Genomic DNA, 19,831 nt, shown 5'->3' with positions numbered 1-19,831 from the left:
TGGAGTTTTGCTCTTGTCCCCAGGCTGGAGGACAATGGCGTGATGTCAGCTCACTGTAACCTCCGCCTCCCGGGTTCAAGTGATTCTCCAGCCTCAGCCTCCTGAGTAGCTGGGATTACAGGCATGTGCCACCAAATCCAGCTAATTTTTTTTTTTTTTAACTTCTAGTAGAGCTGTGGTTTCACTGTGTTTTCCAGGCTGGTCTCGAACTCCTGGCCTCAAGTGATCTGCCTCGACCTCCCAAAGTGCTGGGATTATAGGTGCGAGCCACTGCGTAAGGCCATAATCTCCTCTTCTAAAAAGGACACCAGTCCTATTGGATTAGGGCCCACCCTACTGACCTCATCTGAACTAATTACATCTGCCGCAATCCTCCAAATTAGGTCACATCCTGAGGCACTGGGGTTAGGACTTAATATATGTGTTTTTAGGAAACAAAATTCACCCCGTAACAGAGGTGACGTGTGCCCATTTGGGGCAGGATGTCGAATTCCTGCCTGCCTTTCCACCCCCTCCTTGGAACACAGTTTGATGGCTAACACTCCGTCTGGAACGGCGTGGCTAGGGGCTCTGCCACACCCAGACAAACCTAGATCCTAATGAACACCTAATGATTACCAGGCCTCAGTGTGTAAGGTGCACCCCAAGGACAACGTGGGGGGCGTCATGAAGCCTCTGGGGCTCCAGGGCATATCAGGATGTCCCCCGTTCTGTCCTGTGTCTCATCATCCGTACCGCCAAGTCCATTCCCACAGGCACCATCAGTCATCAGTAAATGCTCCCCCACCTCCCCAAATGCCCAAAGCCACACAGGAACCATACAGCAGGTGACACCAGCTGGGGGAGGGGTGGGGAGGTGCCATGAAAATCCTGTTGTTCCCCCACCCACAGATGCTGCTACTCCTGGCCTCCTGTTAGCCCCAGAGCAGGAGTCTACAGCCTCTGGGCTCCCTCAGACCCCCGTGGAGCAATGCCCCCCGGCTCTACTGGCCAGACCAGCTGAGGCCAGACCAGCCCTGCCCACAGTCAGCTTCCCAGCACCCGAGGGGCTCCCTGGCCAGGGGGTTCTGCAGCAAGCACTCTCCTCCGGGCCAGCACCCACCCACCTGGCCTCCAGCCCAGGCTTCTCTATGGGCCCAGCCAGGTGAGCTGGTGGAATATTCATCAATTTTAGGGTTGGTATGAGAAAAAGAGAGTTAGAAAATAAGCCCGGCACAGTGGCTGACACCTGTAATCCCAGCACTTTGGGAGGCCGAGGTGGGCAGATCACCTGAGGTCAGGAGTTCAAGACCAGCCTGGCCAACATGGTGAAACCCTATCTCTACTAAAAATACAAAAATTAGCCGGGCATGGTGGCGGGTGCCTGTAATCCCAGCTACTCGGGAGGCTTAGGCAGGAGAATTGCTTGAACCCAGGAGGTGGAGGTTGCAGTGAGCTGAGATGGTGCCACTGCATTCCAGCCTGGGCGACAGAGCGAGACTCCAAAAAAAAAAAAGGAAATAAAGTATACTGACTAAAATTATCACTGCAGGCTTTCCACATGGCCATATGAGCTTCCTAGGACTCTCTGAAAAATGACCACAAACCAGAGGCTGCAACTCAAAAGAAACGCATTCTGGCCTCGCCGTTAGCAAGGCAGAAGCAGGTGTCAGTGGGGTTGGTTCCTTCTGGAGGCCCCACCCCCACATTCACCCCCTGCATCTGCCTCAGAGCTGCATCTCCCTTCTGTTCCCTTTTTTTTTTTTTGAGACGGAGTCTCACTCTGTTGCCCAGGCTGGAGTGCAGTGGCGAGACCTTGGCTCACTGCAACCTCTGCCGCCCAAGTTCAAGCAATTCTCCTGCCTCAGCCTCCTGAGTAGCTGGGACTACAAGCGTGTGCCACCACACCCAGATAATTTTTGTATTTTTAGTAGAGATGGGGTTTCGCCATATCAACCAGGCCGGTCTTGAACTCCTGACCTCAAGTGATCCACCCACCTCAGCCTCCCAAAGTGCTGGGATTACAGGCATGAGCCACTGTGCCCGACCTCCCTTCTCTTCTTACAAGGACCCCTGTCATTGGATTTAGGGCTCACCCTATATCCAGAATGATCTCATCCCAAGATCCTCACCCTAGTTACCTCTGCAGAGACCCTATTTCTATTTGTTGTTGTTGTTTGAGACAAGAGTCTCACTCTGCCTCCCGGGCTGGAGTGCAGGGTCGCAGTCTCAGCCCACTGCAGCCTCCACCTCCCAAGTTCAAGGGATTCTCCTGCCTCAGCCTCTGGAGTAGCTGGGACTACAGGTGCACACCACCATGCCAGGCTAATTTTTGTATTTTTAGTAGAGATGGGTTCTCACCGTGTTGGCCAGGCTTGGTCTTGAACTCCTGATCTGAGGTGATCCACCCACCTCAACCTCTCAAAGTGCTGGGATTACAGGCATGAGCCGCTGCGCCCGGCTGAGATCCTATTTCTAGATATGGTTGCACCGTTGCATTCATGGGTATGGGAGCAAGGACTTAGACAAGCTTTCGGGGGCTGCCATTCAACCCACCACCACGGAGAAATACTACCTCTTGCTCTCATCAAGGCCAGGCAGCCGGCCCCTCCCCTTTGCTTCCAGATTTTTTTTTTTTTTTGAGACGAAGTCTTGCTCTGTTGCCCAGGCTGGAGTGCAGTGGCGCGATCTCAGCTCACTGCAAGCTCCGACTCCCGGGGTCACGTCATTCTCCTGGCTCAGCCTCCCCAGTAGCTGGGACTACAGGCGCCGCCACCATGCCCGGCTAATTTTTTGTATTTTTGGTAGACGGGGTTTCACCGTGTTAGCCAGGATGGTCTCGATCTCCTGACCTTGTGATCCACCCGCCTCAGCCTCCCAAAGTGCTGGGATTACAGGCGTGAGCCACCGCGCCCAGCATAGTTTTTTGTTTTGTTTTGTTTTGTTTTTGAGACAGGGTCTGGCTCTGTCACCTGGGCAGGAGTGCAGTGGTGTGATCACAGCTCCCTGCAGCCTCCACCTCCGTGGGCTCAGATGACCCTCCCACACAGCCTCCTGAGGAGCTGGAACTATACGTGCCACTAGGACTCACTAATTTATGAATGTTTTTGTAGAGACGAGGTTTCACCATGTTGTCCAGGCTGGTGTCAAACTCCTGAGGTTCAAGCAATCTGCCCGTCCCAGCCTCCCTAAATGTGAGCCGCCACACCCGGCCAGCTTGCGGTACTTTAAGTTGGCTGTGTGATAGTGAGAAGTATAAAACCCACAATGGTGCTGTGATGCACACAGCCCTTTGCAAAGGGCAAATACACAAAGCTAGGGCCACTTGCCACCACACATGCCCGCCCCGGGGCTCAGCATCAGCCCGGCAACCAACCAGACACCTACACGCAACTGTCACTGGCCAGGGCCGGCCGGGCCAGCGGGGGCCCACACGTGGAACACAGACAGAGATCTGCTGTGCTGGCTCTGGCACTGGATCCAGAAGCTTCCGCTGGGCGTGAGTGTGCCACTTCCCCCTCCTGCTTGCCCTGGATTTGCTTATCCCAGCACCCAAAGAGGATGTCTCCGTCCACAGGTGGGGAGGGCTAGGCAGCAGGGAGTGCTGGTGTGTGTCCCTCTCTTCCTGGGCTTCCGGCCTCTAAACTGGAATGTTTCAAGGCCTAGGAGCGACAGGATGTGGTCAGCAATAGTGGCCCAGGTCCTGCCCTTGGGTGACCCAGGCCAAGGTCTCCTAGTTAGAACAGGACAGAGTCACGAGGCTGCCACTCTCGGGAAGGGCCCTGCCTGTGCTGACTCTGCAAATGAGGAGTCGCCCAGAGCCGCCTGCGACCCCACCCAGGAGCACTGGCCAGCCTGGGGAAGACACAAACCCAGCCCCAAAGGCCCCACAGCCACCAGGCACCTCCAACAACCAGGTGTGAGTAATTTTTTTTTTTTTGAGACAGGGTCCTATCTGTCGCCCAGGCTGGAGTGCAGCAGTGCAATCACAGCTCACTGCAGCCTTGATGTCCCGGGCTCAAGTGATCAGCCTCCCGAAGTGCTGGGATTATGGCATGAGCCACCACTCCCAGCCTTCGAGTGCTTTTGAGGATGTCTCTGAGAGGCATCCTCAGGCTGGGGACCCAGGAACATCCCAGGTAAGGCATGGGTCTCCTAAAGCAGGAGCCAGGGGTCCAGTCGGCAGCAGAAACACTCATCTCTGCAGGCCTCCTTACCCCACCGGGCTGCCCCTGCCCTACTCTGTCCCCTCCATGCCCACAGCAGACAGGCAGTGGGCAAGCAGGAGGGCCTCAGGGCAGGTCAGACCTGGGCCTACAGGGCAGAGCCTGGACCTCCGCCAGGGCACTCCACACCCACCCCGGATAGGGAGGGCTGGGAATGGGGGCTGAGGGCTGGTTTAGTGCCTGGGCAAGGTGGTTATGCTTGGATTGATATTAAATTTCAACAATTAGGATTTGGTTTATTAAAATTTAATTTCAATACATTGAAGTTATACATTCAAAACCCAATTTATTAACCTGTTAAGTTCAATTTTACAAACCCCCTATTATTCCCTTTTAAGCCTAGAAAACTTTACATCACTTTTTTTTTTTTTTGAGGCGGAGTCTTGCTCTGTCACCCAGGCTGGAGTGCAGTGGCGCAATCTCTGCTCACTGCAACCTCAACCTCCCAGCAATTCTCCTACCTCAGCCTCCCGAGGAGCTGAGATTACAGGTGCACACCACCACGTCCGATTAATTTTTTTGTATTTTTAGTAGAGACGGGGTTTCACCATGTTGCCCAGACTGGTCTCAAACTCCTGGGCTCAAGCAATCCTCCTGCCTTGGCCTCCCAAAGTGCTGGCATTACAGGCATGTGCCACTGTGCCTGGCCTTTTTTTTTTTTTTTTTTTAACAAAGTTTCACTCTATTGCCCAGGCTGGAGTGCAGTGGCTCAATCTCGGCTCACTGCAATCTCCACCTCCCCAGTTCAAGCGATTCTCATGCCTCAGCCTCCCAAGTAGCAGGGACTATAGGTGCCTATCACCAAGCCCGGCTACTTTTTTGTATTTTAGTAGAGATGGGGTTTCACCATGTTGCTCAGGCTGGTCTCGAACTCCTGAGCTCAGGCAATCCATCCACCTCGGCCTCCCAAAGTGCTGGGATTACAGGCGTGAGCCACCGCGCCTGGCCTGCAGTCACTTTAAAGGGGCTTCTGCATAATATTTGGTCCCATCTATAAACTCAATTAAGCAATTTTCAACATTTCAAATAATTTATAAATGAAGCCTCTTTTCACTCCTTTTTGCATGCTTTAGATTGTCTGAATTGGTAACAGAATCTCGGGTGCTTCAGTAACTCATGCATTGGCCTGGTGAGGTGGCTCATGTCTATAATCTCAGCATTTGGGGAGGCTGACGCAGGAGGTTTGCTTAAGCCCAGGAAATGGAGGCTGCAGTGAAACATAATCCACTGCACTCCAGCCTGGGTGACAGAGTGAAACCCTATTTCATTGTAATACTTTTTTTTTGGCGGGGGGGCGATTTTCCTGCCTTGGCCTCCCAAAGCATTGGGATTACAGGGGTCAGCCACTGCACCTGTTTAAAAACTCATACAACTTAACAGATTCAAATTTTAAATGTGGTGAACTGCAAGTTATCTTAGATGTTCCAAAAACATAAAATACGAAATGTGTTCAAGTTTCACTTAATACAGGAATGCTAACACGTTGGTTCTGATTCTCTTAAATCTTGGTATGTTTCATTCAGTATCTTCCTGAGGCTAAAAGATGGGTGTCCACCTAAAGAAGTCAGTTTTCTTTCTTTTTTTTTTTTTTTCTGAGGCAGAGTCTCACTCTGTCGCCCAGGCTGGAGTGCAATGGCTTGGCTCACTGAAAGCTCCGCCTCCTGGGTTCACGCCATTCTCCTGCCTCAGCCTCCCGAGTAGCTGGGACTACAGGCGCCCGCCACCACGCTCGGCTAATTTTTTGTATTTTTAGTAGAGACGGGGTTTCGCCGTGTTAGCCAGGATGGTCTCCATCTCCTGACCTTGTGATCCACCCGCCTCGGCCTCCCAAAGTGCTGGGATTACAGGCGTGAGCCACCGCGCCCAGCCAAGAAGTCAGTTTTCAATCCAGGTACACGGGGCCCATTGACACAAACTATGCAGATTGGGAAGCGGACCGCTTTGTGCTGGCAACTGACAAGACTCCCCCAGGAATCGGGCCAGCGGGAGCTCTGCAGAGGGGCCTGGCTCTGGGCTTCCTATCGTCCCATCTGCGGGCCCCATCTGCTCTTGGAGTCTGTAGTTCTGGCCCAGAGTGAACCCTAAGTAGATTCTGCAATTCTTTTTTTTTTTGTTTTTTTGAGACTGAGTCTTACTTTATCACCCAGGCTGGAGTGCAGTGTGATCTCTGCTCACTGCAACCTCCGCCTCCCAGGTTCAAGTAATTCTCCTGCCTCAGCCTCCCCAGTAGCTGGGATTACAGGCATGAGCCACCACGCCTAATTTTCGTATTTTAGTAGAGACAGGGTTTCACCATATTGGCCAGGCTGGTCTCGAACTCCTGACCGCAAGTGATCTACCCGCCTTGGCCTCCCAAAGTGCTAGGATTAAAGGCGGTGGCTGCCCGATCGATTCTGCAATTCTTTAGCGCCAAAGACCTCTGACCTCAATGAGATCCTAAAATGGCTAAGTGCCTTTCCTAAGAGAAGTTGGATGTTGCCATGGCCTCCTTAGCATTGCAAGGACTGCGCATATGTCCCTGAGGACACCTGCCATAGTTTACTGGGACCCTCTCCAGAGCTCTGCCGACTTGAGGTCTTCACCCCCAAAGGTCAGGCTTCAGGCCACCATCCAGGCCGTTTGCTGAGAGCGAGTGCTGAGTTGAGTGAAAGCCCACAGCTGGTGGGGGACGTGCCTCGCACCGCATGCAGCCCCCAGCCCCTTCCAGGAAAGGCATGGGAGTCAGCTGGCAGAAAATACCGGGAAGGGAAAGAAGGAAACGTGACTAGAAAGAAAGAACAAAGCTTCGTTTAAGGAGAAAGCTCCCAAGCAGCAGAAATGGGGAAGCAGCTGTGCAGGGTGTCTCGGAGCCCACGCGCGCCCCGGGAACGGCTAAGCGGGGCAGGGTGGGGCCCGGCCGTGCGGTTTTCTGTAGGAAACTGCGCCGGGAACGACTAGGGCTGGGGGTGGGGGTCGGACAGCCTGTGCCGCGTAGAATGCGCGGTGACTCAAAGTGCTGGCCACGCGCTCGTTCATCCAAGCGCGAGGGGCTGAGTTGGGAACTCGGTTTGCCTCCTGGGGCTCCGGCTCATGCAATGTGCAAGGCGGGGGTGCGGACCGAGAGAGCGCGCGTTTCGGGCCGTCCCCGCTGGAGACAGCGCAGTGGGCGCCATCGGCCTGGGGATGGAGATGGTCCACCCAGGCGGGGGTCGGGGGGACGCCAGGAGTGGTGACTCCGGGTCCCCGGGGGAGCGTGCCGGGGCGGAGCCCACCGCACGGTTCTCCCGGCACCGCCCAGCCGGGCTGAGGCCCTGGAGCCCAAGGCCCCGCGCGGCCCCACGCCGAGGGCGCCAGGCCTGCCTAATAGCCGTGGCGCTGGGAACCCGGCTCCCCCTGGGCCGGGAACCTGATAACCGGCTCCAGCGCCAGCACGAGGGGCGCTCAAGGTGAACGCGCCGGGCCCGGGGTCCGCCCCCGGCCCGGCCCGGCCCCGCCCCCTCCCCGGCCCCGGCCCCGCCCCGGCCCCGCCCCGGCCCCGGCCCCGGCTTTCGGGCAGCCCTGCCCAGTCCCCTGTCCCGGCCAAGCCCCTCTCCATCCCAGCATGCCGTGCGCGGCGGCGGCGCGCGGGCGCCTGGGGCGGGACTTCCGGCGCGCTGGAGCGTCTTCCGGCCGTGCGTTTGTGGCCGTCCGGCCTCCCTGACATGCAGGTGAGCCCCGCGACGGCCGGCCCCTGCTCTTCCTCCTTGCACGGCCTCAGTTTCCCTCCCGCAAAGTGGGCGCGCCGGGCAGCGAGGCTCGGCCCCGGGCGGACGGGCGTGGGGTCGCGGGCGACGCGGGCGGGTGCGTGAGAGAGAGCGAGTGTGTGAGGGGGCGTGTGAGAGGGTGTGAGGACGAGGGTGAGAGAGGGTTGCTATGAGAGCGAGGGTGAGCGAGGGCGAGGGCGGGGGTGGAGGGCGAGTGTCGACGGGGGCGCGTGTCGGGGGGACCGCGAGTGGGAGGTGGAGCGCGTGCGCTAGGGCGAGCGAGCCTGAGAGCTAGGCGCGCTGGGTGGAAGAGGCCTGAGTGCGCAGCCAAGGGATGTGGCCGGCGGGTGAGGAGTGTGTGAGCTCGCGCCTCGCGTGGCAGAGTGGTGGCCATTGGGTCCCCAGGACCCCCAGGGGGAGCAGAGGCAGTAGGGCTCCAGGCGGGCCGCCTTCCCAGTGAGGGGCACGCGGTCCCCGTGAAGGGAGGGCGCATCAGACGCGATCCCACCCACCCTTGGTTCAGCCCCAACCCTTGAAGCTTCCGTTGCTGACTGTCCAAACTGGAGGGTGACCCGCCCGCCCGTCCGCCTCGACTTCCTGGGCTCTAGTAATCTCTCAGACTCCTAGCTACTTGGGACTACAGGTATGCGCCAGCGCACTCAGCTAAGAAATTTTTTTTTTTTGAGTTTCACCCTGTCACCCAGGCTGGAGTGCAGTGGCGCGATCTCGGTTCACTGCAACTTCCGCTTCTGGGTTTAAGGGATTCTCCTGCCTCAGCCTCCCGAGTTGCTGGGAGTACAGGTGCACACCACTGCACCCAGCTAATTTTTGTATCGTTTTTAGAAACTGGGTTTCATCACGTTGGCCAGGCTGGTCTTGAACTCCTGATGTGGTGATCTGCCCGGCAGAAAAATATTTTTTGTAGAGACCAGGTCTGGTTGTGTTGCCAAAACCAGTCAAGAACTCCTGGCCTCCCAAAGTGCTAGGATCACAGGCCGGAGCCACCATGCACCAGTTAGTTCTTCAAAACACAACAGAACAGGAGTTGCCAGTGCGTCCATCACAGAATAGAGTTAGCTCTGATTGGCTGCTGTCGCTCTACACATGCGCACACATGCACAACACATGTGCACACATGCACAACACGTGCACACATGACATACACATGTGCTGGGCTGTGACGTAAAGTGCATTTCTTACTGCTGGTCTCCATGAAAAGCATTGGAAAGCCCCTGCTGTCACTCCCATCATTTCCATCAACACCACCGAGGAGGTCCTGGACCTACGGACTGGGAGACAGGACAGTGGGAGCAGTAGCGCTCCACCTTATCTTGTTACAAAGCGGTTTCTGGGACCCCTTTGGGTGACCAGGGTCGGGGCCTGTGTCTCTTCATAACACAACACATTCCCTTTGTGTGCGGGGCCGTTCTGCCCAAGGGAAGGTCATTGGCATTTGGGGAAGAAACGTTTTGATGCAGGAACCCAGTGTGTGTGAGCCTGGGAGTCTGTGTTATGTGAAGAGCATGATGGAGAGTGTCCTCACGGGCCTCAGAGCAGAGCAGCCGGTGAGCAGTGGGGAGCTGGGGAGGTACCAAAGCCCAGACAAAGGCCTGGTTGCAGTGTGAGCACCCCTCACACATCACACACACCGTCTCCCTGGGGCAGTTGTCTGGAAAGTTCCATGGCAAGTCAAAGAAGCAGCCCAGTATTTGTGAGCAGCCTGTATCCAAGCACTTCATCACAGAGCTGGCAAGTTAAGTGCGAGTGGACAGAGGCAGTACCCTGGCCTTGTGCTCAGTTAGGTTCTCCTAGTGCCCCGTCTGCTGGACACATGCTGGCAGGACTGTCTTCCTCTTCCACTCTTTCCTCTTCCCTCCCTGAAATGTGAAATCACAGGTTGGGGGGCAGGGAGGTCATAGGCAGAGGAGCCACTAGGTGGTGGACAGTGGCCCTGTTTCAAATCTTCAGGACAGCAGGTAGGGGCAGAGACCCAGCCCCATAGTGGTTGGTCACTGGGTACCTGAGTGTGCCCTCCAATTACTCCTGGGCCAGTCCCCTGGAGAACCACCGTTTGGTTTTTCATTCCTTTCCTTCCTCCCTGACCCAGATTTCCACCCAGAAGACAGAGAAGGAGCCAGTGGTCATGGAATGGGCTGGGGTCAAAGACTGGGTGCCTGGGAGCTGAGGCAGCCGCCGTTTCAGCCTGGCCAGGCAAGTGATTCTGGGCCGTCTTCCCTGTGCCATGGCCAGAACCCTCCCCACCTTCCCTGGGGCTGTTGCTGACTCAGACCAAGCCTCAGCTGCAGCAGAAAGATAGTGGGGCTAGTGGGAGGTGGCAGCAGGCTGCTGCCCTTCCTTCTGATTTTGGGATGTATCACTGAGGAGAGGGGCTGGAGAGGTTGGGGGTTGGGGCAGAGGGTGGTGATCTGTGCCTGGGCCTTCTTATTCCCCCTGCACAGCCTCTTGGAACTGCCGTGGCTGTTCAAGCACTCACTGCCTTTGCCTGTGGCTCCATGTACTGGGTGCTGCTGTGCTTGCCCTGAGAGTTCCCTTCCTAACTCCCCATAAGCCTGCAGGTCAGGCTGTCTTGTGGCTCCCTGCCTCCTAGGTGGGGGAGCTTCACTGGTTGACCTTGCTCCAGGAGCGTATTCTTTCTATGCAGGTGTGTTGTGGGTGTATTGGGTACCAATGCATGCAAACTCCCTGCCTGGGGGCAGCCACAGTCTCCTCAGTCTGCACCAGGAGCACCAGTCTCACCCAGGGAAGAGACAGGACAAAGTGGGGCAGCGTGTGCCTCTGCAGAAGAAAGCAGATCAAGGGGACGGTTTCAGAGGAAGTGAAAACAGGTTCCTGGCCAGGAAGTCTTTTGGGTAGGAGGGTAGGCACTGTGGTAGGCCTGGCTCTGGCAGCATCTTCTGACAGGTGCACCTGCCTGGCTGGGGTTCCTGGAGCCTCTTGGGCCTGAGCTCCCATATCCTCAGGAGCCTGTGACCCAAGGGGAAGGCCATGTGCCCAGCTGCTGGGTAGTGAGTTGGGCTGAGCTCCCCACCTGTCTAGACCACCTCCTCAGCTGGTCTAGAGGGGTCTGTGCTGCCAGAGCTGTGAAACTAGCCAAGAGCTTCTTCCCAACAGTGTCCCAAAGCTTCATGAAGGACCAACAGCCTGGCTGGGCTATGGTGGTTGTTCAGCTCCCCCCGCCACTGCCCCCAACCCCAGTGAAAGAAAGTAGAATCACTTTTTTTTTTTTTTTTAAAGTCTCATACCGTCACCCAGGCTGGAGTGCAGTGGCACTATCTCGGCTCACTGCGAACTCCACCTCCTGGATTCACACCATTCTCCTGCCTCAGCCTCTCGAATAGCTGGGACTACAGGCGCCCGCCACCATGCCTGGCTAATTTTTTGTATTTTTAGTAGAGATGGGGTTTCACCGTGTCAGCCAGGATGGTCTCGATCTCTTGACCTCGTGATCCGCCTGCCTCGGCCTCCCAAAGTGCTGGGATTACAGGCGTGAGCCACCGCGCCCGGCCAGAAAGTAGAATCACTTTTGTTGGCAGCCCCTAGAACCTAAACGTGAACTGTATAATAAAAGTTTAGTGCAGGAAGACCAGAAGATACAGATAAAGTAAAAGAGAAGAAACAGAATGACCAGCAATTCCAGATAGCCTGCTCATTTATTTTTTGTTTTGTTTCTTTGTTTTTGAGATGGAGTTTTTGCTCCTGTTGCCCAGGCTGGAGTGCAATTGCGCGACCTCGGCTCACCGCAACCTCCGTCTCCTAGGTTCAAGCGATTCTCCATCTCAGCCTCCCGAGAAGCTGGGATTACAGGCATGCGCCACCACGCCCAGCTAATTTTGTATTTTTAGTAGAGACAGGGTTTCTCCATGTTGGTCAGGCTGGTCTCGAACTCCCGACCTCAGGTGATCTGCCCGCCTTGGCCTCCCAAAATGGTGGGATTACAGGCATGAGCCACCGCACCCAGGCTACTTTTTTGTTTTGTTTCTTAAGCTTCCACGTTAAGGGCACATCGTTTGCTTTTTACCACCCCTCCGTACATGCTTTCTCTGTAGGACTGAACTGTGTAAGTTCTGTCTTGTAGAGTCTTCACTGACTGGCACATCATGAGCATGGCAGTGCCTGTCTGTGTTCCAGCATCTGGGAGAGCCAGGTCCATGAACATCCTCATGTTTTCAGCGTATGTGGAAAATCCCCCATGGCTGGGCGCGGTGGCTCATTTTGGGAGGCAGGCAGATCACTGGAGGCCAGGAGCTTGAGACCAACCTGGCCAATGTGGCGAAACCTCATCTCTACTAAAAATACAAAAACTAGGCGGATGTGGTGGCACGCGCCTATAATCCCAGCTACTCGGGAGGCTGAGGTAGGAGAATCGCTTGAACCCAGGAGGCGGAGGTTGCAGTGAGCCGACTGCACTCCACACTCCAGTGTGGTGACATAGCAAGACTCCCAACTCAAAAAAAAAAAAAAAAAAAGGTCCCACAGCCGGGCACAGTGGCTCACACCTGTAATCCCAGCACTTTGGGAGGCCGAGGTGGGCAGATCACCTGAGGTCGGGAGGTGGAGACCAGCCTGGCCAATGTGGTGAAACCTCATCCCTATTAAAATACAAAAATTAGCCAGGCCTGGTGGCGGCTGGGATCCCAAAGTGCTGGGATTTACAGGCATGAGCCACTGTGCCCAGCCGGGACATTTTTTACTGGAATGTCTTTTCTTGATCTGTGAGATTTATTTGCATGTTATGAATAGATTATGGGTAGAAATCCATTGTCAAGCGTGTTCCAAATATTCTTTCTGGTTTATTATTTGTCTTCACATCTCCTTCTTTATTTCCTGAATGAAAGTCTTACATTTGTATATAGTTCTACTCCAGTGGTATTTTCTTTCCTAATCTCTCCCATTGCTCATATAGCTGGAAAAGCCTTCTCCACCCTGAGATTGCATAAATAGGTGGCTATATTTTCTCCTAGTACTTACGTGGCATCACCACCATCATCGTTATTATCGCAGGCTTCTCTGAGCCTACAGTTTTTTTCTTTTTTTTTTTTTCTGAGATGGAGTCTTGCTCTGTCCCCAGGCTGGAGTGCAGTGGCACGATCTTGGCTCACTGCAACCTCTGCCTCCTGGGTTCAAGCGATTCTCCTGCCTCAGCCTCCCGAGTAGCTGGGACTACAAGTGCATGCGACCACACCTGGCTAATTTTTGTATTTTTAGTAGAGACGGGATTTCACCATGTTCGTCAGGCTGGTCACGAATTCCTGACCTCAGGTGATCTGCCCGCCTCAGCCTCCCATTAAGTGTTGGGATTACAGGTGTAAGCCACCACTCCCGGCCCAAATATTTAATTTTTGTAGGATCTCACTATGTTGCTCAGGCTGGTCTCGAACTCCTGGGCTCAAGTAATCTTCCCACCTCAGTCTCCCAAAGTGTTGGGATTATAGGCATGAGCCACCACGTGGCCCAGCCTGTGGCTTCATTATTTTACACTTAAGCCCTACCATGGTTTGGCTTTCTTTGGGTTTGAAGGAGGAGGTGGGAACCAATGCTTTCCTAGATTGCCAGTGGTGGTCAGGGCGGCCTTGGGCTGTGAGGGGAGGGTTCTATGGCTGATGGTGAGGAAGCTCCTTTCTGGGTGTCTAGGAGGAACTGGTGGCTCAGTCAGGAGGCCCAGGAGTACTGGAGAATAGACTGTGGCCGCCACGGCTGGTCCAGGGCAGGGCTCTGTCCCAGTGGGCAAGGCCTCACCCAGTGCATGAGGACCCAGGCCCTATTAGAAGAAAGTGGCCCCATCAGCAGAGGGGTTGCCCATGTGCTGCATTTCTCTGCCGGTTGTTTGAATGTGCTCTGCTCTCCCTGCAGCCCTCTGGACCCCGAGGTTGGACCCTACTGTGACACACCTACCATGAGGACACTCTTCAACCTCCTCTGGCTTGCTCTGGCCTGCAGCCCTGTTCACGCTACCCTGTCAAAGTCAGATGCCAAAAAAGCCGCCTCAAAGACGCTGCTGGAGAAGGTAAGGGTGGCCTGGGGACTTGAGGTGACTGTACTGGCTGAGGGCTGATCCATCATCTTCTTCTCCTTTCTGTCCACTGGGGCCTGTGAACCAGGAGGCTCGAGGGGCTTGGCTTCTCACAAAGGCACCTGATGAGCCCGCAGCCGGTGGGTGGCCTGTGTGGTTCTGGGGCTCTGGCCAGTCAGCACCTCTGAGTGAGCAGCCTCTGGAGCCAGGTTTTGAGGGCAAGCCCACGTGGGGCTTGTTTTATGTGCTGGTTGCCAGTTTCCATCCTCTACCTCTTGCGTGAATCACCTGCATCTTCATCTTGCTGTCTTTGTCGTGGCCTTGAGCTGTGTTTGCCTCATGCTTTTTGGGACGTTCCCCGGGGATGGCCCTGGGGATGGCACCTTCAAGGGTATAAACTCATAGAACCACCCCTCAGCCCCAGCAGTCCCCATGCCGCTGGCCAGACCCTGCCACAAGACTGTTCCTGAGACCTAGTCCTGGACTGGCAGATGCTCTCTCTGTGCTGTATGGGGGCAAATAAACCATGCAGTGGACATCTCTCTCTCACGGGGCCCCTTGGGGCGAGGTCAAGGGGAGGCTGAGTCAGGCCACAGAGTGTGGGAAGAAGAGACAAGTTGATAACTGGATGGAAGTTTTCCAGGAGCAGAGGTGGAGTAGGGGGAGGTGTGACATGGCAGGAAAAGACTCGCATTGGCAGGGGCGGTGGCAGGCAGTGGTTGGCCAGCATGGTGGCGTGTGCCTGGCATGTTCTGTTCTTTTTTTTTTTTTGAGATGAAGTTTTGCTCTTGTCGCCCAGGCTGGAGCGCAGTGGCGCAATCTTGGCTCACTGCAACCTCTGCCACCCAGGTTCAAGCGATTCTCCTGCTTCAGCCTCCCGAGTAGCTGGGACTACAGGCGCCCGCCACCACGCCTGGCTAATTTTTGCATATTTAGTAGAGATGGGGTTTCACCATGTTGACCAGGCTGGTCTCCAGCTCCTGACCTCAGGTGATCCACCTGCCTCGGCCTCCCAAAGTTCTGGGATTACAGGCATGAGCCACCGCACCCAGCCCACCTGGCATGTTCTTGTCCAGCAAAGTGTGTGGCCCTGGAGTGCCCGGATGGGTATCAAGTGGCCAGAGCTGGTGCAGACCGCCCACCCTCATATGCAAGGAGGGAGCCACCATAGCTGTCTGGCTGCCTGCCTGCCTTCCAGCCCGGAGCAAGGATGGGAAAGGCCCTGTACAGTCGGTCAGTGTCTGTTGACGGCCAGAGCGCTTCTGAATTGAGTTGCCTGCTGTGGCCTCGATCCTCAACATACAGGGTCTCCGGGTCAGCAGCACTGTGTTGATCCAGAGACTCGGCTGCTGGCTGAATGGAAGGGACTTGCTGGGTGGGGCTCTGTGCTCTACACTGAGGGCAGATGACTGAGGCTTTTCTCTCACTCCGTTTATTTCAGAGTCAGTTTTCAGATAAGCCGGTGCAAGAGCGGGGTTTGGTGGTGACGGACCTCAAAGCTGAGAGCGTGGTTCTTGAGCATCGCAGTTACTGCTCGGCAAAGGCCCGGGACAGACACTTTGCTGGGGATGTACTGGGCTATGTCACTCCGGTAAGTTGGGGCCTTCACAGTGCAGAGGGAGGTCCTGAGGCTCAGGCGGGCTGCCCTGGCCCCGTGATGGCCTCTTCTGGCCAGTCAGTGATGGGGGTCTATGTTCAGATCTCCCGGAGCTGCCGCTGCTGTGAGGCTACAGTGGGAGAGATGCCATTCTGGAGATGTCAGAGTGTAAGGCCTTGGGGGTCTCTCCAGGGGCTTGCTGTGATGATCTCTGTGGGTTCCCCCTGAATCCAGAGGTGGGCTCTCAGGTCGTCTGGGGTCAGGAAGTGGGTGTGCCGAGCCAACCCTGGGCCAGGGAGGGGTGGGTTCTCACACCCAGCCTCCTCTTCTCTTGCTGTTCCCAGCTGCCATCCTGCAGCAGTGGTGTGCACTAGCTCCAGGCGGGGCTTGAGACAAGCACCAGTCACTTTTGGTGAAAGGGATGTGGTGGCCTGGGTCCCAGGCTGTGAGTGGCAGTCCAGAGTAGGAGAAGGATACCCCAGGCCAGGAGCTGATGTCAGTCCGGGCTGATATCTGTCTATACTGGCCAGCCCTGGGCACGTCCAGAGGCGCCAGAGTGACAGCACCATGGTGAGACAGGTGCTCATTCACCTGTCCTCCGTCTGATGCCTCCATCTTTTGCCAGTGGAACAGCCATGGCTATGATGTCACCAAGGTCTTTGGGAGCAAGTTCACACAGATCTCGCCCGTCTGGCTGCAACTGAAGAGACGTGGCCGTGAGATGTTTGAGGTCACGGGCCTCCACGACGTGGACCAAGGTTCTCATCCTTCCTGCTTGACTGTGCTTGCCCCACAGGCTGAAAAGAGTGTGAGTGCGAGAGCAGGGGTGTGTGTGTGTGAGTAGGTATGTCTCTCTTTGTGGGTGTCTGTATGGGAGTGTGTGTGAGTCTCTGCGTGATTTAAGTGTGAATGTGAGTGTGTAAGTGTGAGACTGATGATGTGGGAGAGAAGAGATTGTGAGTGTGTTGAATGTGACTGTGGGTGTGGACATGTTTAAGTGTGAGACGGTGTGAGTGTGAGTGTGGTGACCGTGAGGCCCACGCCCTCACCCCTTGGGGCCCAGCTGGGAGAGCAGGCCCATGGTGTGGGCTGGTGTGCTAAGTGGGAAGGTGAGTGGAGCAGGACAGGCCTGGTAGAGGGGGTTTCTGAGGTGGTCGCCACTGTGGGACCCTCTGCAAGGCCAGGTTGGTGCCTCGGAGTGTTCCGCCCAGCTCTGCGCGTGGTCCAGGTGGCTGTGAGGGGGGCCTTCCCTGGCACTTCCGGGCTGCACGCAAGCGTGTGCGGGACAGGCTCTGCAGTGACTCAGGCCGCCTCTGGGCAGCAAAGGGCACAGGCCGTTGGCTTCTCCTCCTCTGTCCCTCTCTTAGCGATTTTCATTCAGTACCAGGGAGGAGGGTGGGGTTCAGGCGGAGGCTGCCTCCCGATGGCACATCCTAATGACGTCTGCCCGAGTTTACATGGCGGCGCCTTGCATTTGGGCTCGGACAGAGAGAAATGGCAGGGGAAGTGTTAGGCGGTTTTGGAGTTCCGAGAGCAGGAGTGGTTTTCCCTGACACTGAGAGAACCGTGGGGAGGTGATGGAGAGTTGGGGTCAGGAAGAGATTGTGAAGAGCCAGCCCTGGGCCAGGGAGGGGTGGGTTCTCACACCCGCCTCCCCGTCCCTGCCCTTCCCATTGCGTATTGTGCGGCTGCCACGTTTTCCTCCTCAGGTAGGCTGGGTCTTCCAGTTGGGCGCACGTCCGTGTGTTGACTGTCCCCTCCATGTCCCACAGGGTGGATGCGAGCTGTCAGGAAGCATGCCAAGGGCCTGCACATAGGTAAGTCCGGCAGACCAGGAGTGGAGGCCCTGATGGCTCGACCTGCGAGGGTGGACAGGTGGGCGCTGGGGTCTCCACATGTTCTGATCACCCGGCTGTGCTGCTGCGGCACAGGTTACTTTGACTGCTCAGAGATGAGGCTGGCCCTGGCCTGGCATTCACAGCCCTTAGTCTGGCTGGAGTCCTGAGCTCTCCTCCCGACACAGGCTGTGGCCCTCCAAAGCCAGCACCTCCTTGGCCAGTGGCATTGCCCTCATTGTTCTCCCTCCCATTTCTTCCTTTATTCACCTGATGAGTCCTATCAGAGCAGCTGGGGCCAAGCCCTGGGCTCGGCCTGAGGGTGATGCTGACCCTGGCCCATCTGTGCCCCTGTAGCTCACGGCTGGGGAAGGGGGGACATGTGTCCCCACGTCCAGTGGCAGCCTCAGAGGCGGTGGATTAAGAGCATGAGTTGCCAAGGGAGAGACTCTGGGATATGCTAGAAGCAGGTGACAGGGCTGAGCTGGAGCAGCCTACCTCCTGTAAGGTGGGGCCACTACCATACTGAGCCCTGTGGGGAGCTGGTGTCAGGGTACCAGGACTGTCAGCGTCTGCTCGCTCCTTCCCCACCACCCCTCCTCTCCAGCCTGTGAGGCTCTCGGACATCCTCTCTGGACCTGTGGCTGCTCCAGGCCTACTTGCTCTTTCCCCACCCTCCCTCCCTCTCTAGCCTGTGAGGCTTTGGGACATCCTCTCTGGACATGTGGCTGCTCCAGGTGGCCTCCCTGCCCCTCACTGTGTGGTCTCACTTCCCTCTGGAGGCCAAGGGGATGCCGTTTTGAGACAGCAAGCAGCAGGGGCCCTCCAGCATCTCCCAGTCACGGCCCCTGTGTGTGTCTATTGCCCCTGCAGTGCCTCGGCTCCTGTTTGAGGACTGGACTTACGATGATTTCCGGAACGTCTTAGACAGTGAGGATGAGATAGAGGAGCTGAGCAAGACCGTAGTCCAGGTGGCAAAGGTGAGGCCTGTGTGCTGCTCCAGCCCCTGAGCACAGCCCTCCAGGTCCCACCTGGCCGTCTGGCTGGGCCTCCCGTGAGGCCTCCACTCGGCTTTTCTGGCTTCTGCCCTGGATACCTTCTGGTGCAGCCCCCATCTTCCAGGGAAGGCAGCATCAGCCAGGCTCAGGCTGCTGTTCACTTTCTTGACCACAGGTCTTCTGGAGGTCCCAGACATGGGAGACCTGTCTGCTGGGCCAGGGTTCTTCCCTTGGGCAAAGCCCAGCTGCCTGCTACCCTCCTGGGAGGGGACCCAGCCCTGCTGGCTGCCAGTATGCCTGGGCCTCGGGTCAGGGAGCCCCCAGGCCCCCGGGGTGGGATTGGGGGAGGTGCATGGGTGGGCAGGATGCATGAGAGCACTGGCCCCTCCACTCCTGTTCCTCTGGGACCCCCCACACTTCCTCCTTCAGACAGGCCCTTCTGGGCATACAGCCGAGGCTTGGGTTTTGCCTTGTGAGTGACCAGGCCACAACCTGACCACGTGGGCCGAGGTGGCGGGCTTTTTGTCTTTCCACCCATCCCTCCTGGGCCTCCAGGTCCTCCTTACCTGTGACTGCTTCTTTCAGAACCAGCATTTCGATGGCTTCGTGGTGGAGGTCTGGAACCAGCTGCTAAGCCAGAAGCGCGTGTGAGTGGGCACAGGTGGTGGTGGGTGGCCCTCCTCCTGGCCCTGGTGTTTGAAGGAGGCTGGAGGAAAGGCCAGGGGTTTGGGGAGGGCCTTCCTTCCACAGTCCCTGTGCCTGGGGTGGGGATGGGGCTGCACAAAAGATGGACACCTGCTCAGAAAAGTGGAAGCAGCCTGTGGCAGGCAGCCAGCTCTGAACGCATTGCTGCACCAGCCCTGATGCCTCTCTTGGGTGGTCAGAGGAACTCGAGGACCCTCATTCATGAGGACTTGGCAAGAGAAAGATGGCTTGGATGGTGACAGCAGGTTGAGCTTGGACACAAACAGAAACTCCTCACTGAGCTTCAGGGAGCCTTCCTGGGGGTGTCCCTGCGCATGGCCAGGACCTGTGGTGTGGGCCGCCATGGCGGCCTCTGGGAAATGCCTCCCAGGCCCGCAGGCTCTGCAGCAGTCCCCTCCACCGGGAGGCGGCCACAGCACTCCCTCACGCCTCCTTTTGCCACATCAGAGCCCAGCCCGCCCATGACCCTCGTGGGTTCCCACTCCCTGTGGGCCACGTGACCAGGAACGGAGGGAGTGATAGAAAGTGCCATGGCCCCCCCCCCCCGGCCTGGCCTGGACTGGACTGACCACAGCCCTGAGGAATGGCCCTTCCTTGGTCCTGCCCAAGCAGCCCTGCCAACTCACCTGAAACAGCCACCTTCCCTGTTCTGCCAAAGTGGGCGACTGCCCCACAAAAGATAGCAGGGGGACAGTACTGCTGCCCAGGATGTTGGTGGGGGCGTCCTCGACATGCTCA

General features: G+C 56.6%; 1 protein-coding gene across 6 annotated transcripts in view; it reads left to right on the top strand.

Moving 5' to 3' along the window:
* Positions 1 to 7,788: 7,788 nt before the first annotated feature.
* Positions 7,789 to 19,831, top strand: part of CHID1 (chitinase domain containing 1) — a 40,426-nt gene continuing 28,383 nt past the window's right edge. Inside the window, exons 1-8 of one of the 6 annotated variants that reach the window (XM_054523847.2) lie at positions 7,814 to 7,891; positions 10,035 to 10,138; positions 13,799 to 13,952; positions 15,400 to 15,549; positions 16,181 to 16,313; positions 17,328 to 17,372; positions 18,264 to 18,370; positions 18,974 to 19,035. In XM_054523847.2, coding sequence (XP_054379822.1) covers positions 13,842 to 13,952; positions 15,400 to 15,549; positions 16,181 to 16,313; positions 17,328 to 17,372; positions 18,264 to 18,370; positions 18,974 to 19,035 — 608 coding nt within the window. In that variant the 5' untranslated portion in view covers positions 7,814 to 7,891; positions 10,035 to 10,138; positions 13,799 to 13,841. 6 annotated transcript variants of the gene reach the window in all.

This window comes from Pongo abelii, chromosome 9 (genome assembly GCF_028885655.2).
Source record: "Pongo abelii isolate AG06213 chromosome 9, NHGRI_mPonAbe1-v2.0_pri, whole genome shotgun sequence".
Lineage (NCBI taxonomy): Eukaryota > Metazoa > Chordata > Mammalia > Primates > Hominidae > Pongo > Pongo abelii.
This window is presented reverse-complemented; position numbering and strand designations above follow the sequence as displayed.